Source organism: Heptranchias perlo, chromosome 4 (assembly GCF_035084215.1).
Source record: "Heptranchias perlo isolate sHepPer1 chromosome 4, sHepPer1.hap1, whole genome shotgun sequence".
NCBI classification, from domain to species: Eukaryota; Metazoa; Chordata; class Chondrichthyes; order Hexanchiformes; family Hexanchidae; genus Heptranchias; species Heptranchias perlo.
The window spans coordinates 93,517,913-93,533,804 of NC_090328.1; the positions used below are offsets into that span (position 1 = coordinate 93,517,913).

At 41.3% G+C, this 15,892-nt stretch overlaps 1 protein-coding gene across 5 annotated transcripts in view; it reads left to right on the plus strand.

Annotated features, from left to right (window-relative positions):
• The window catches only part of mllt3 (MLLT3 super elongation complex subunit), a 208,545-nt gene that overhangs the window by 33,583 nt on the left and 159,070 nt on the right, over positions 1-15,892 (plus strand). The window contains exon 2 of one of the 5 annotated variants that reach the window (XM_067983311.1): positions 8,883-9,028. The exons of the other annotated variants lie outside the window; for them this stretch is intronic. Within the exon in view, the coding sequence (XP_067839412.1) occupies positions 8,992-9,028 (37 nt within the window). The 5' untranslated portion in view covers positions 8,883-8,991. The remainder of the gene's footprint in view (positions 1-8,882; positions 9,029-15,892) is intronic. 5 annotated transcript variants of the gene reach the window in all.

Consider the following 15,892-nt stretch of genomic DNA (forward strand, 5'->3'; position numbering starts at 1 on the left):
AGCTTAATCCCACTTTCCAGCACTTGGTCCATAGCCCTGTAGGTTACGGCACTTTTAAGTGCACATCCAAGTACTTTTTAGATGAGTTGAGGGTTTCTGCCTCTACCACCCTTTCAGGCAGTGAGTACCAGACCCCCACCACCCTCTGGGTGAAAAAGTTTCTCCTCTGCTCACCGCTAATGATTCTACCAATTAGTTAAATTCTATGCCCCCTGGTCATTGAGCCCTCTGCTAAGGGAAATAGATCCTCCCTATCCACTCTATCTAGGCACCTCATAACTTTATATACCTCAATTAAATCTCTTCTCAGCCTCCTTTGTTCCAATGAAAACAACCCCAGCCTATCCAATCTTTCCTCACAGCTTAAATTCTCCAGTCCTGACAACATCCTCGTAAATCTCCTCTGTACCCTCTCTAGTGCAATCACTTCTTTCCTGTAATGTGACCAGAACCGTATGCAGTACTCAAGCTGTGGCTCAACTAGTGTTTTATACAGTTCTAGCGTAACCTCCCTGCTGTTTATATTCTGTGCCTCGGCGAATAAAGGAAAGTATCTCTTATGTCGTCTTAACCACCTTATCTACTTGTCCTGCTACCTTCAGGGATCTGTGGACAGAAGCTCCAAGGTCCCTCACTTCCTCTACACCTCTCAGTATCCTCCCATTTATTGTGTATTCCTTTGCCTTGTTTGCACTCCTCAAATACATTATCTCACACTTCTCTGGATTCAGTTCCATTTGACACTTTTCTGCCCACCTGACCAGTCCATTGATACCTTCCCGCAGACTACAGCTTTTCTCCTAACTATCAACCACACGACCAATTTTTGTATCATCTGCAAACTTCTTAATCATGCCCCTTACATTTAGGTCGAAATCATTAATATATACCACAAAAAGCAAGGGACTTTGTACTGAACCCTATGGAACCCCACTGGAAACAGTCACACAAACACCTGTCGACCTTGACCTAATTTTGGATCCAACTTGCCACTTTCCCTTGGATCCCATGGGCTTTTACTTTTCTGATCAGTCTGCCATGGGGGACCTTGTAAAAAGCCTTGCTAAAATCCATGTAGACTACATCAAATGCACTACCCTCATCGACCTTCCTTGTTACCTCCTCAAAAAATTCAATCAAGTTAGTCAGATACGACTAATCATATTTCGAATAAATGTTTATAGAGGTCACAATTTTTTTTCTGGAATAACTTTTTTACTCTTCTAGTTGAACCTTTTTTTTGGTTAGTTAAAATTAAGTTTTTAAAAACTAGTATTTATTTCTGTGTCTCACACACAATTGCTTTTAGAAGGAGTGGCTGTTATGTAGGTAAATATAGTGAGCAGAAGGGAGGAATGGTGGTGCAGCCTATTGCAACACCTACCAGTGCATGATCTCAAGGAGTGATCACAATTTTCCACAGCAATGAATGCCCAATCTTAACTCTATCACTTTATGGGGAGCACCAAGCATTCAGAATTAGCATTGGGGTGACATTAGAGTAGGTTCCTGCCCTGTCAACAATGATTGGCTTGGGGGCCTCAGTTGAAAAATAGGTGAAAATAACTGGGATGGAGTGAATATTCCTTTTCTTTATCATTCTGCATCCAGCACACATCATGAGAGTATAGTCTAGCTTCACAGGTGCTAGAGAAACAATGGGCTGGATCTTGTTGGAGTGGGCATCTCACGGCTTATGCCATCAGTTAGACTTTTTCCTGCACCCTTCAGCTTGATTTTTTTTGCTCTGTGAGTGCAAGCTGATAACGCTGTGACGAGGGCAACTGGGACCTCAGTGAACGGCCAGACCAACAGTCTATCTCCTTAACCAGTGAGATTTACGGATTGAGAAAACAGGAACGACAGAGAAGGAGGGTGAATTAGAGTAAGATCAGGTACAGAAACAGAAATATGGAGAGAGAAAGAAAGATTGGATTAAGGGAGAGAGAGGGCAAAAAAAGACTGAAAGGAGAAGCAAGAAAATTTTAAAAAATTTGACCTCTTTAAAATATCCAATTTATTACATGCAGGAACAGTTTAAATTGTTTCCTTTCTGGGCCACTGAGTTTGATTGGCATTGTGTTAACAATTATCACTTTGTTAAAAAGGTACTTATGCTGTTGAGTTCCAGCCCAATGTGTTGAAAATGCAGATACTTTGTATTACATTTTTGGTCTCCTACTCCTGTCTCTCAATACCCCTAAGACCTGTGATGACACTGGTTTATTTTCGAGCTGCTTGTGTCAGACTGTGACAAAATCTCCAGTCTTTTAGGTTAGATTAGACTGATATAGTATCAAATGGTTCTTTCAGGTTTCTTGGGAGACTAATACCAATGAATCTCTAGTAAAATAATGACATAAGAGGCTGTCCTTTTCAGAAAAAGCATGTAGAAGTTGTGCTTTTTTTTTGGTTATGCGGTAATACCAGCGACTAATCCAGTGCTCCCAAGATGGTGTAGAAAGAGCAAATGAAATGGGCAAAAACAAACGAGCAGTTGAATACAAGGCACAAAGCTGAATTTTATCCGAGTTTGCCACAGCTGGCATGTGTTTTACTGTATGGCATTGACCCATGTAATACATCATAAACAAAATAAGTGCCTCCATAACTGGATCAACAAGTCTGCATCAACATCTGCCAAAGGCTTTAAATACTGTGGAAAATGCAATAATCCATTCACAATTGCTGCAGCTTTTGAGTGTTGAATAAAATGTCCTCTCTTAGACATGATACTGTAACTTGCCAAGTTTGCCTTGGATTCACAAAATGCACCTATAATGAATGGCTGAACTGTTTTTGCCACATTGTTCCACAACAGTCTGCTGAGTAAAATATGTGAAATCCAGTCAGATGGCACTGAACATTAGTTGGTACTAGTTCACCCCAAGTGAAAGATCTCCACATAATTAGGGACATTTTCAAGAGTTGGTGTACCCAAAGGTAGACCTGTTTTCCTCTTTAGACTGCTTCTGGATTTCTGCTGAAGGATAGAGGTTGTATTTTCCTGGATACAAAGATATGTGCTTCCATTCTTTTTTCTGATCCCACTGGTAGATTCAAAGATACGAACAGGCACAGTCGTTGGCGGGGAGGGGCGGTGGTGGGGTCGGGGGGGGGAATCAAATATTACAAGTGGATTTGAAGAGATTCCAATTTGTTTATTGAAAAATCATACTCGAATTGGTGTCACCCATCCCCTAGGGTAGCGTCTTGCAGGGCAACTACTAATAGAGCTTATACAAGAGACGGAAGGAAAAATTGTGCAGTGATCTTCTAAGCCATCTCACATGATGACTTGTATTTCAGGACATCTTCAAAATTGTTAGACATTGGGTTTGCAGCTATTTCAAGTTTTTATAGGAACATAGGAACAGGAGTAGGCCATTCAGCCCCTCGTGCCTGCTCCGCCATTTGATAAGATCATGGCTGATCTGTGATCTAACTCCATATACCTGCCTTTGGCCCATATCCCTTAATACCTTTGGTTGCCAAAAAGCTAATATCTCAGATTTAAATTTAGCAATTGAGCTAGTATCAGTTGCCGTTTGCGGAAGAGAGTTCCAAACTTCGACAACCCTTTGTGCGTAGAAATGTTTTCTAATCTCGCTCCTGAAAGGTCTGGCTCTAATTTTTTAGACTATGCCCCCTACTCCTAAAATCCCTAACCAGCGGAAATAGTTTCTCTCTATCCACCCTATCTGTTTCCCTTAATATCTTATAAACTTCAATCAGATCACCCCTTAACCTTCTAAACTCGAGAGAATACAACCCCAATTTGTGTAATCTCTCCTCGTAACTTAACCTTTGAAGTCCAGGTATCATTCTAGTAAACCTACGCTGCACTCCCTCCAAGGCCAATATGTCCTTCCGAAGGTGCGGTGCCCAGAACTGCTCACAGTACTCCAGGTGCGGTCTAACCAGGGTTTTGTATAGATGCAGCATAACTTCTGCCCCCTTGTACTCCAGTCCTCTAGATATAAAGGCCAACATTCCATTTGCCTTCTTGATTATTTTCTGCACCTGTTCATGACACTTCAATGATCTATGTACCTGAACCCCGAAGTTCCTTTGGACATCCACTGTTTTTAACTTTTTACCATTTAGAAAGTACTCTGTTCTATCCTTTTTTGATCCAAAGTGGATGACCTCACATTTGTCGACATTGAATTCCATTTGCCACAATTTTGCCCATTCACCTAATCTATCAATATCGCTTTGTAATTTGATGTTTTCATCCACACTGCTTACAATGCCACCAATCTTTGTGTCAACGGCAAACTTAGATATGAGACTTTCTATGCCTTCATCTAAGTCATTAATAAATATTGTGAATAATTGAGGCCCCAAGACAGATTCCTGCGGGACTCCACTAGTCACATCCTGCCAATGTGAGTACCTTCCCATTGTCCCTATTCTCTGTCGCCTTTCGCTCAGCCAACTTCCTAACCAAGTCCGTACTTTTCCCTCTATTCCATGGGCTTCTATCTTAGCTAACAGTCTCTTATGTGGGACCTTATCAAATGCCTTCTGGAAGTCCATATAAATAACATCCATTGACATTCTCCTGTCCACTACTTTAGTCACCTCTTCAAAAAATTCAATTAGGTTTGTCAGGCACGACCTACCTTTCACAAATCCATGCTGGCTCTCTCTGATTAACTGAAAATTCTCGGTGTTCAGTCACCCTATCCTTAATTATAGACTCCAGCATTTTCCCCACAACAGATGTTAGGCTAACTGGTCTATAATTCCCCGGTTTCCTTCTCTCTCCTTTCTTAAAAAGCGGAGTGACATGTGCAATTTTCCAATCTAGAGGGACAATTTCTGAATCCAGAGAACTTTGAAAGATTATAGTTAGGGCATCCGCAATGTGCTCACCTACTTCCTTTAAAACCCTGGGATGGAAACCATCTGGTCCTGGGGATTTGTCACTCTTCAGTGCTATTATTTTCTTAATTAATGTTGCTTGACCTATGTTTATTTTATCGAGTCCCTGTCCCCGATTCAACATAAGTTTTCTTGGGATTTCCGGCATGCTATCCTCTTTTTCAACTGTAAATACTGACGCAAAGTAATTGTTCAACATGTCCGCCATTTCCTCATTGTCAATGACAATATCCCCACTTTCAGTTTTTAAGGGGCCAACACTGCTCCTGACCACACTCTTTTTCCTGATATAACTATAAAAGTTCTTCGTATTGGTTTTGATATCCCTTGCAAGTTTCTTTTCATACTCTCTTTTTGTAGCCCTTACTATCTGTTTTGTGTCCCTTTGTTGATCTTTGTATCTTTCCCATTCGCCAGGATCTGTGCCATTTTTTGCCTTTTTGTATGCCCTTTCCTTGTGTCTTATACTGTCCCTTCCCTCTTTAGTTGTCCATGGCTTTTTTTTTGGCAAGTATAGTTCTTGCCCCTCAGGGGTATAAACCGATTCTGTATCACGTTAAATGTTTCTTTAAACATTTCCCACTGATCATCAATCGTTTTACCCATTAACAGATTTGCCCAGTTTACTGTGGACAGTCTCTGTCTCATTCCATTGATGTCGGCCTTGCCCAAGTCTAGAATCTTAGCAGCTGATTCACTATTTTCCCTTTCAAACACTACGTTGAACTCGATCATGTTATGATCACTATTGGATAGATGTTCACGCACAGTTAAGCCGTTAACTAAATCTGGTTCATTACTCATTACTAAACCTAGTATGGCTTGCCCCCTTGTTGCCTCTAGGACATACTGCTGCAGAAAACTATCCCGGACACACTCAAGAAATTCACTACCTTTCTGACAGTTGCTCGTCTGCTTTTCCCAATCTATGTGAAGGTTAAAGTCCTCCATTAAGACCACTATGCCTTTCTTACACGCTTGTCTAATCTCTGCATTTATACAATCTAGCACTTCAGAGCTGCTGCCAGGGGTCCTATATACAACTCCCACTATAGTCTTAGATCCTTTCCTATTTCTCAATTCAACCCATAAGGTCTCTGTTGGCTGCTTACCTCTCGTTATATCTCCCTTTATCATTGAAGTGATTTCATCTCTAATCACTAAGGCTACTCCTCCCCCTCTTCCATTTTCCCTATCTCTCCTGTGGACCTAATAACCCGGTATAATTAGTTCCCAATCCTGACCATCCTGCAGCCAAGCCTCAGTAATAGCTATCATGTCATACCCTCCAATTTGAATTTGAACCTGTAGTTCATTTAATTTATTCCTTATACTCCATGCATTTGTATATAGAACTCTTAGTTGGGACACACACCCTAGCCTGACCTTCAACTTTGATGCTGGTTTAATCGCCTTACGCCTTCTAGTTTTTATTTTATCTGTCGTGCCTAAAGTACACTTTCTGCTGCTTTACGCTTTTCCCTTTCACTTGTTCTTGAACAACTGTTTGTACTATTTGTATTGTAGACTTCCCCTGGGTCTTCCCCTCTCTTGCTGCTCTCAACTTTATTCCCTTCTGACTCCCCGCTCAGGTTCCCATCCCCCTGCCACTCTAGTTTAAACCTTCCCCAACAGCACTAACAAACACCCCTGCGAGGACATTGGTCCCGGTCCTGCTCGGGTGTAACCTGTCCCGCTTGTACAGGTTCCACCTTCCCCAGAACCGGTCCCAATGTCCCAGGAATCTAAATCCCTCCCTCCTACACCATCCCTGCAGCCACACATTCATCCTGTCTATTCTCCTGTTCCTATACTCACTAGCACGTGGCACTGGTAGTAATCCTGAGATCACTACCTTTGAGGTCCTGCTTTTTAATTTATCTCCTAACTCCTTAAATTCACCTTACAGGACCTCATCCCTTTTTTTTTTACCTATGTCGTTGGTACCAATATGGACCACGACTGCTGGCTGTTCACCCTCCCCCTCCAGAATGCCCTGCAGCCGCTCCATGACATCCTTGACCCTAGCACCAGGGAGGCAACATACCATCCTGGAGTCACGTTTGCGGCCGCAGAAACGCCTATCTGTTCCCCTTACAATTGAATCCCCTATCACTATAGCCCTGCCACTCTTCTTCCTCCCCTCCTGTGCAGCAGAGCCACCCGTGGTGCCCTGAACTTGGCTCTTGCTGCTTTCCCCTGATAAGCCATCTCCCCCAACAGCATCCAAAGCAGAATATCTGTTTGAGAGGGAGATGGCCCCAGGGGACTCCTGCTCTACCTGCCTAGTCCTTTTACTCTGCCTGGCGGTCACCCATTTCCTTTCTGCCTGCGTAATCTTTACCTACGGTGTGACCACATCACTGAACGTGCTATCCACGATAGTCTCAGCATCGCGGATGTTCCACAGTGAATCCACCCGCAGCTCCAGCTCCGAAATACGGTTAGCCAGTAGCTGCAGCTGGACACACTTCCTGCACACATGGTCGCCAGGGACACTGGTAGTGTCCATGACTTCCCACATAGTGCAGGAGGAGCATATCATGGGTGCGAGCTGTGCTGCCATGACTTGCCTTAGACTCTCACTCTCCTCCCGCTCTAGGTGTCTCCTTTTATACTGTGCTCACCTCTCGGACTCTCCTGCCTCACCTGTGACGTCGCACAGTAGTTTTCTCTTGTTGCAGGTCTGCTGCTGCTTTTATTCCCCAATCTCAGTCTACTACGCTCAGGTCCACTGCCACTCTGTGGAAAAAGTTAGGAAAAGCAAGGCAAAGCAGCACCTCCTTCTCCCACTTCACCGAACTCCCACACTTATCAAACTCTCAGCAGTTCACGCTGTGTTGTCCGCGCACCGTGCTGTCGTACTGACAGGCCCCTGTATTTCTACAGTTTGTGACTCAGATTTGGAGGAGCAGCGATTGATCCATTTCATGCAAACTGGTTGAAAATTGTTACTCTTAATTTAACCCCTTGTTGGTTCTTATTAGTGTTCAAGCTCTACAAACATGAGTTAATATTTCTTGTATGGGAAAACTTTTTTAGTATTTTGGATCTCAATTAGTGAATTGCAGATCAAATATTTGATATTGCTTGAATTTTTATCTACAATGGCTTTTCAGTCTCATTTTGGGTGAAGAAATCTTTCAGAGAACTGCTTTGCAATACTGTACACATGTATCCACTTCACTAATTTTGTGAATACAAACAAATCTGTCATGTTCTGCTTATTGTTTTGTGGGAAATATTTTTCACCAGAGATGGAAGGAACTGGTACAATGGGACAGGTTGTTTATCCCACTCCCACACATGTCAGAACTAGAACATCCCTTCCACTATGTGGATGCTTGAGCTGTGTGTCTTCCCCAGAAAGGTTTTAAGCAGTCTCTGCAGTTATTGGTTTCCTGTGGTGCAAGGACCTACGGCAAGCCAGTAACAAATCAACGGGTAGCCAAATGGATAGTTGTGCAATCTACACTCAACCATCTTGCAGGAGGAAACCCAGGGACAATTTAAGGGTCACAACAGCCATTTTATGGCTCCTCCTTGGGAACCTCTCAATTGGGTTCCAGTTGATGTACACAATGCTGCTACATGGAGCAATTTTCAATCATTTACTAAACATTACTGTCTAGATTTGTGTGGTCTCTGACCTGCCTTTGTTACATTGGTCCCAACAGCTGGTGTTTTTCTCTCTCTCCTCCAAAGTACAGCACTTCTACAGTGTGTGAATGATGCAAAATGATGAAACAACTTAGATTTTACCTCACATGGTTGACTTCATTCTTCAAATAGTGTGCATTCTTCAGACACTGCCTCAACCTATCTATTTGGAAGCACAGCAGGGGCGTAGTTTTGTGATGGAGTTTGTGTTTAATTAGTTTTTGTCTAGCTTCAGGCAAAAACCCAGTGGTGCAGATCCTATATAGTATCAATTTTGGCATCTTTTTAATAGTGTTGAAACTGAAGTGCACATTTATATTTATATGATGCAGGAGACCACGTGTGACACTACTTGTATGCAATATCATGGCATTTATATACATGCTCAGTACATGGTTCCCCAGAACTTAAACAAGGCTATGCTGCTGTGATGTGGCAAGGATGCCTATCATTCAAAGAACAAAGAAGCTCCTACAAGGTAGGTGATATTTTTCCTTTGTAAATTTTAAGGAGTTCAATAAGAGAAGCGGTATACTAACTCCGAACAATGGGAGAGGGGAGGGATTCGACTTCCACCCAAAACAGGTGTAAATTTGGCAGAGTGGCCACGCAACCTTCTCTAAGCTGGTAGAGGAGGCCCCAGCCGTTTTCGGGTGGGGGCGACATTTGAATGCTGCCAGTGAGTTGTGGGCGCTAAACAAGCATCCCACTGTAGCTCGTTGGTTGTAAGAAGGTGGGAAATTGGCCAACTCTCTCACTGAACTGGCCGGCAGTTTGGACTGGGGGAGGGGGAGCGGGAGCAGATGTCTGGTCAAGCACTAGCCAGCAACAGGCCACAGTATTTTTGTGGAGCCAGGAGGAGCATTTCTGGCTCCACAGATATGCTCGCCCAAAATATCTGGGCCTTAAATGGCTTTTTTTAGGGATCGCTGATTAGGATGCTCACTGCCGGGTACAAGAGGGCGGAGCCTTAGCATGGGAATACTCTGCCCATTTGTACCTGAAAGTTGCAAACGGGGTCCTACAACTAGCATAGGACTGTGATTTGCATATTTAAGCAGCGTCCCACCCAAAACAAGTGAGCCTGCTGCTTGCCCATTTACGGGTCTGCCTGCAAACTGCACCAGGCAGGCCTTGGGATTCACGAGGGTGGTGGAGGAGCCCTCCCCAGCCGCCCATTTTTTTCAGCGAGAAACAGGTGGCTGGCAGTTGAAAATGACCCTCAATGTTTTTTTTCAAAGTTGTGCAGTCATATTGTGGGCATCAAAACAAACGTGCAGTTTAGTTTTTATATTCTTTATAAGATGTGAATGTATACATAACGACATAATATGAGCGACTCCAGGAATGGGCCCATGTAATTGAGCAATAGTTGTTACAAAAAATTTAATTTCAAAATTTCCTCATGACTGCTGAGAACATTTTTTTTGTAATTTTGCATTTTATTTGCAATGAGTAGGAGGCTCCAATTTCTGATTTTCAAATCAGATTTTTGGTTTGTTACAACTTTTATTTCTATTTTACAAAAGCTTTTTGTTTCCAACTAAAGCAATGCTCTTTCTGTGCAATTTAGTTTCAGATTAGATTTTAATCGTCTAAATATTTAGATTAGCAGCCTCAATAACTTAACCCCACAAAGAATACTGTACATGTGACTGGGAGAGAGGGGAGATGGGTTTCTTTTCACTTTTACAGGTGTGTGAATATTCTTTGTGTGTGCTTGTTCTACTTTGCAAATAGTTGACAGGCCAGTCCTGCACAGAGCAGGATGTGTGTGGTTACCCTACAATTTCAGTTAGTGTTTGCAACTTTTAGTTCCAATTATGAGGTGATGATGTTGTGAGAGCAATTTTGTCCTGTCATGATTTCAGTTGAAGGCCTAGTTTGAAAGTCACAAATTTTAAGACTTGTCAAGTTTCCAAGAGGCCCAGATGTTTACCCCTCTTAAACATTGAACAACATAGCACAAATTTACTGCTGCTTGTGGAAATTCTATTGAATGTGAATGTTGCAGAGAGAGAGAGAGAGAGATGATGCCTACTTTGCAGTGGGCCACACACAGAAAAGTCTTATGGAGAGGCAAAGCTTTTTTCTTTGTAAGAAGAAAGCTTTCCATATGGGTATGATTTGAAAGACCTCCAATACTTTTTAAAAAGCTGAACCTTCGGTACACTTCAAACCTGCAGCCCATCGCCTTTAATTGCATGCAGGCTGAAACCAAATCAAATGCCCTTGACTCGGGAGTGTTGCATAAAACTGGTGACAGGTTTACATGGACCCCTTGGATCGTGAGCCAGTTAAGTGATCAGTAAAGTAGTCTCCGAGGCTGTACAAATGCTGACTGTCAGCCTGGACTCTGACCTAAAAAGGTGTATTGATGTCTTAAAGCTTGTTTTTTAAAAAAAATATAAAATGGTGAGCACAAGACTCATGTTCATCAGACCATTTCCTAAAATAAAGGACTTTGGTGCAAAAGCTATTAACTAATGACTGACTGTAACATCACTTTAGTGTCTTGAAGTCCAGAGTCCATTGTTTCAATTGTGCATCATCTAGTTACATTACCTCCAAGAAATAATTGGGAAGTTGATGATGTTCATTCAGGCCCCTAAATTCTAGTGTTGGTGTGTTTGAATTTAACCCATTGTGAACTGGATAGTAAGATTGCTTTTTATAATTTGAACAAACGTCAAAGTCATGAATTAGTCTTCTGCCTGAAGTGTTAATCGTAGAGTAAAAATTGATTTGTAATAGAATGAAGACGAAAGCCTTGAGGTTTACAAGTGAAGAAAATTTCAAAACAGGCTTTTAATAGAATCAACAATACTGTACATGAAATTGAATCATTCAGTAAGGAAGTAGAATTGGGTTGATTGCAGTCATTAATGCTGTTTCAATGAGGGTTGTATAATGGAATGTTACCCGGCAACAGAGATTTCCCTAGTGTGGTGCCAATTATGCAACGTGAATTTGGAATTCCAAACAAACAGCTAACAGTTGCAGCTAAAGATGCTTTGAAAGCTGGAAATATATGGCAGAATTAATTTGTTTTTTCCTCTGGTAATTCAGAAAAGAATTTTTCCATTAATGGCAAACATATGAGATGTTGTGCAGTGCAATATTGTCGGGTTTTTTTCTGTGTTTTTAAAAAAAAAATCAGATCTGTCTTTGCTCACCTGGATTTATAGTCCTGTCTTGGGCAGCCAACTTCAACATTGTAATACATGTATTAAAATGGTGGCCAGCTACAAGTTGATAGTGTAAACTTTCCTAGAATTAATATCCTAGGTATGCTGGTTTCTGTTGCTTTAGAATTGGTAATTGTTCCAGTTGCAGCAAGGGTAAACTTCGCAAGCATAGACATATACTGGGTTTGCTAAAATACATACTTTCATATTTAATGCTACATCCATTTGTGTAATTAAATGATCTTATCATTGACCAATGGATTCTAGGGTGAGCCATTCAGGAAGTGAACCATCTTTGAGTTGCACTGCAGCTAGATGCCCAGTTTTGAATTGAAGAGTAAATCTGAATGGTTACATTGGTTCCAAAAAGATTTCAAAATCAGCCCTGGTTTTCATATTGGTTTCTTTATGGTTTAGAAGTGATCTGCTGGGCTTCCCCAAAGGCTCAATGACTTTTTATCTGGTTAAAAGCCTTACATTTGATTCTTGATCCTTGCTTAGTTAGTTGATCTCAACCAGGTGACAGTAGAAGTGCGACAGTTGGCCATGGCAGCCTCTGGGTTAAGAGAAAATTGACCAGGGTTCTTAATCTAATGACCTCTGCTGGAAATGTGGACATAATCAGGCTTGAGAGCAAAGCTCCCATGGTTGGATAGCTTGAATATGCACACTGTGAAGGTTCATGCATGAATAGTATAATTGGTCAAGGTGCCACTGGGAGTCCAGTGCATATCGAACTCTACCCGATCAAAGAGTTGATCCTTTCAGGAGAGGAGAAAATTGGCAAGGAAATAATGAGAATGCCCTGCTCATATAACATAACATGAGCAACCTAGTTGATAACTAGATCAAATTAGTACCTAGAGTGGTACTCGTCTTGCACCAGGTCAGTAGTAAGTGTAGGTGTGTATCAGATGTCAACCTTTTTAAGTGTTGAAGTTGGTCAGAGAGCCTCTCTAAAACTTGTCGGGGTCAGGAGCCTACCCGAGTGCCGCAGTGCTGTCCAGGGGCATGAGTCATTACAGATAAAATGTAATATGTTACAAATCAAGTTAACTACCAGTTTAAGTACAATGCAATAACAAATATTTTGCATGAAAGAATATTTAGCAATATATCTGTCAACTTTCAGAACGTCACTGTCCACTGGCACAGCGAGCTTGAAGCAGATAGGAGTAGGTTTTATAAATTAGTGCTCCTGCTGTAGAACTTCACACACTATGGATGTACATTTTGAGAATTTGGGGATGGAATTTAAACTTTCCCAATGTGATTTTCCAATCACTAAAATTAGAATTAATAGATACAAAATTATGCAGTGCCCTGACTGCCACACCTGAGTTCTTGATATGTGTCCCTAGTGACAGCTAATTGGTAAAATCTACCCCATATTAACAATCGGCTTCCTACCGGTCCAGGAATATACTCCAGAGTCATACTGTTTCTGGGAATTAAAATGCTGCTTACATGAACCTTGCCTCTAACAGTTTGTGAAGCGCTTTGAGATGTGTTAAAAACGCTGTATAAAGCTGTATATAGCTGATAAATGAAAGTCTTTATCCTGTTCATCTTATCCTAACCCTAAAACATTAGTACTTCTGTTAACCCTAAATCTGAGCTCCCTTTCCCACTAGCATATGTTAAAGCTACAGTTGAAACAGCAGCCATGTAGAATATATTGCCACTTATAATTATATTAATTAATCCCAACTTTCCAGTTCTGCTTTGAAGACAAGAGGAATATGTTGATGACAGCAGTGTGAAGATGAGGATCATTGCAGCTTGCTTTTTGCAATTCATTTCTCTTTCAAATTTTAAAAAGTACTAGATCTGCAGTTGGAAGATGTCCCCCCCCACCCCCCCTTGAGTGTGTATTTGTCGCAATTCCAGATTTCCTGTCGAATTAGCTCCTCTCCATGCCCTTGGGGAAGAGGGAAAGTTGTGAGTTTTGCAACTTGTACAAGCCACGTTTCCTATCTCGCAGATCAGGGCAATCTGGAAGAACGGTTGGCGAGACGAGCAGGAAACCATGCGTGCGTGGCTCTCTTGAGCGCCAGGGAAAAATTGGTGAGGAACCTGGCTCAGCCTCCCAGTGCCAGGAAATTATATTAATTAATCCCAACTTTCCAGTTATGCTTTGAAGACAAGAGGAATATATGGATGACAGCAGTGTGAAGACGAGGATCATTGCAGCTTGCCAGGAAATCAATGATCACCCTCAACCGATGGGTGCTCAAGCCTCCACCTCGCACCCTCTCAACAAACTTCACTCAAGCATCAGCTTGGGTCAGTTTCACCCTGTGTTGCAGTGCCTTGTAATTAACACAAAGAAACTGACTCAGCTGGTTTAAGGGCATCGAATCTGGATTGAAGCACAACAGGTTTGCAGTGACATTAAGTTGGTTATTGTCTGGGGGAATCATCAGTTTATCAGTAACAGGTGTTAGCCATGGCTCAGTGGCAGCATTCTTGCCTCTGAGTCAGAAGGTTGTGGGTTCAAGTCCCACTCCAGAGACTTAACACACAATCTAGGCTGACACTTCATGGCAGTATTGAGGGCGCGCTGTGTGAGGTGGCATCTTTCAGATGAAGTGTTAAACCAAGGCCCTGTCTCTGTTCTCAGGTGGACATAAAAGATCTCTTGGGATGAAAAAATGGAAATCTATTCTAACAGCAAGTAATTGGTGTTGTCCGGGTACAAAACAGGTACAGCAAATAAATAAATAAATAAAGACAGACTTACATTTATATATCGCCTTTCAGGATGTTCCAAAGCACTTCACAGCCAATTAAGTACTTTTGAAATGTTGTCACTAATTAGATCAGTGTTTACACAAACCTATGAATGTGCTCCACTCTAATGGCAGGCGATGGTGATTATCATGACAGTGATTACGATGTCTAAAATTTTAGGTTCTGTCCTTCAAAACTAGCCTTAATTTCTGTAGAACATATTTTTTGAATCTTCCTCTTTCATGTGTCCAGTAGCAAAGTCTAGAATTTTCTACCAGTGTTTTTAATTCACTTTTTGGATTATAGCCACTTTACACATCTTTTTGAATCTGATATGCACTTAAAAACACCATTAAACAGAGCAGATTCTCCATTTAAAATTAATATAATCTGCCTTCTCGCGAGAGACACAGTTCTGGTTGATACAATCTGAAGTAAACTCTAGCCTTTAAAGCGAATTGGCTGGCTGATTTTTGCCACCCTCTCCCTTCCAGTAAGCATATTTAGAGGAATTTCAGTAGATCTCCCAACAACATTGGACTGACCTCCCCCATAGAGTGAACGTATTGAGGCCGAAATAGAAAAAAAAACCCTGGTTGTTCGCTTTGACCTGTAGACAGGCTATAAGTATCATCACTTGAGTGAAATAGGCAGATCATTTGAACAATTTGTGTGTTTTAGTTTTTCGCAAAGAAGCATTCACACATGAATATGTTAAAATTCCCTTCTCTAAACTAAACTTTAAGCAAACGAGGTTTGTGCCCTCAAGCAAAATTTGGAGAAGATATCCTTTCAGACAGCTGGAATGTTTCTGTAGTGTTTTGAGGATTTGAGGAAAAAAGATGTTATCATTTTGGAATGCTGATTTTTGTTTAATGTGAACAATTACAACTTTTTGCTGAACTGCTTTTCAGCAGCTTCTAGTAATAATTTGCTTTAAGGACTGAAATTTCAAGTATATGTTGGGATTGCAGTTTAAGTTTATACTAATTTACTTCATCCTAATAACATCAATAAGAGGAGGGGTGGGGGTGGAGGTGGAGGTGAGCTTCTAAAAAAAATACTTAACGTATTTGTCTGACATACCTATGTTAATTTGTGATAAAGCTTTCAACTTACCTTAATAACAACACAAAGCATTTATCCAGTTGATCAAATAACACAAACAGCCCAGTTAAATAACAAGGCTGTAATTCATTTGCACCCAATTTTACCTTTTTAAAAAAAAGAGAACAAAGCACTGATGAAACCTGAATTTAGTGCAGCCAAAAAATGGCTAAAATACACACCAAAAGATGTTTTGAGAGGGAACACATTTAAAACTTAAATGTACCATTGAAAATAGAGCTAGCACGGTAGCTATAAAATTAAAGTGTCGACTGTTCATCTAAGAGACTATTTAATTCCAAGTCATTGTTGAG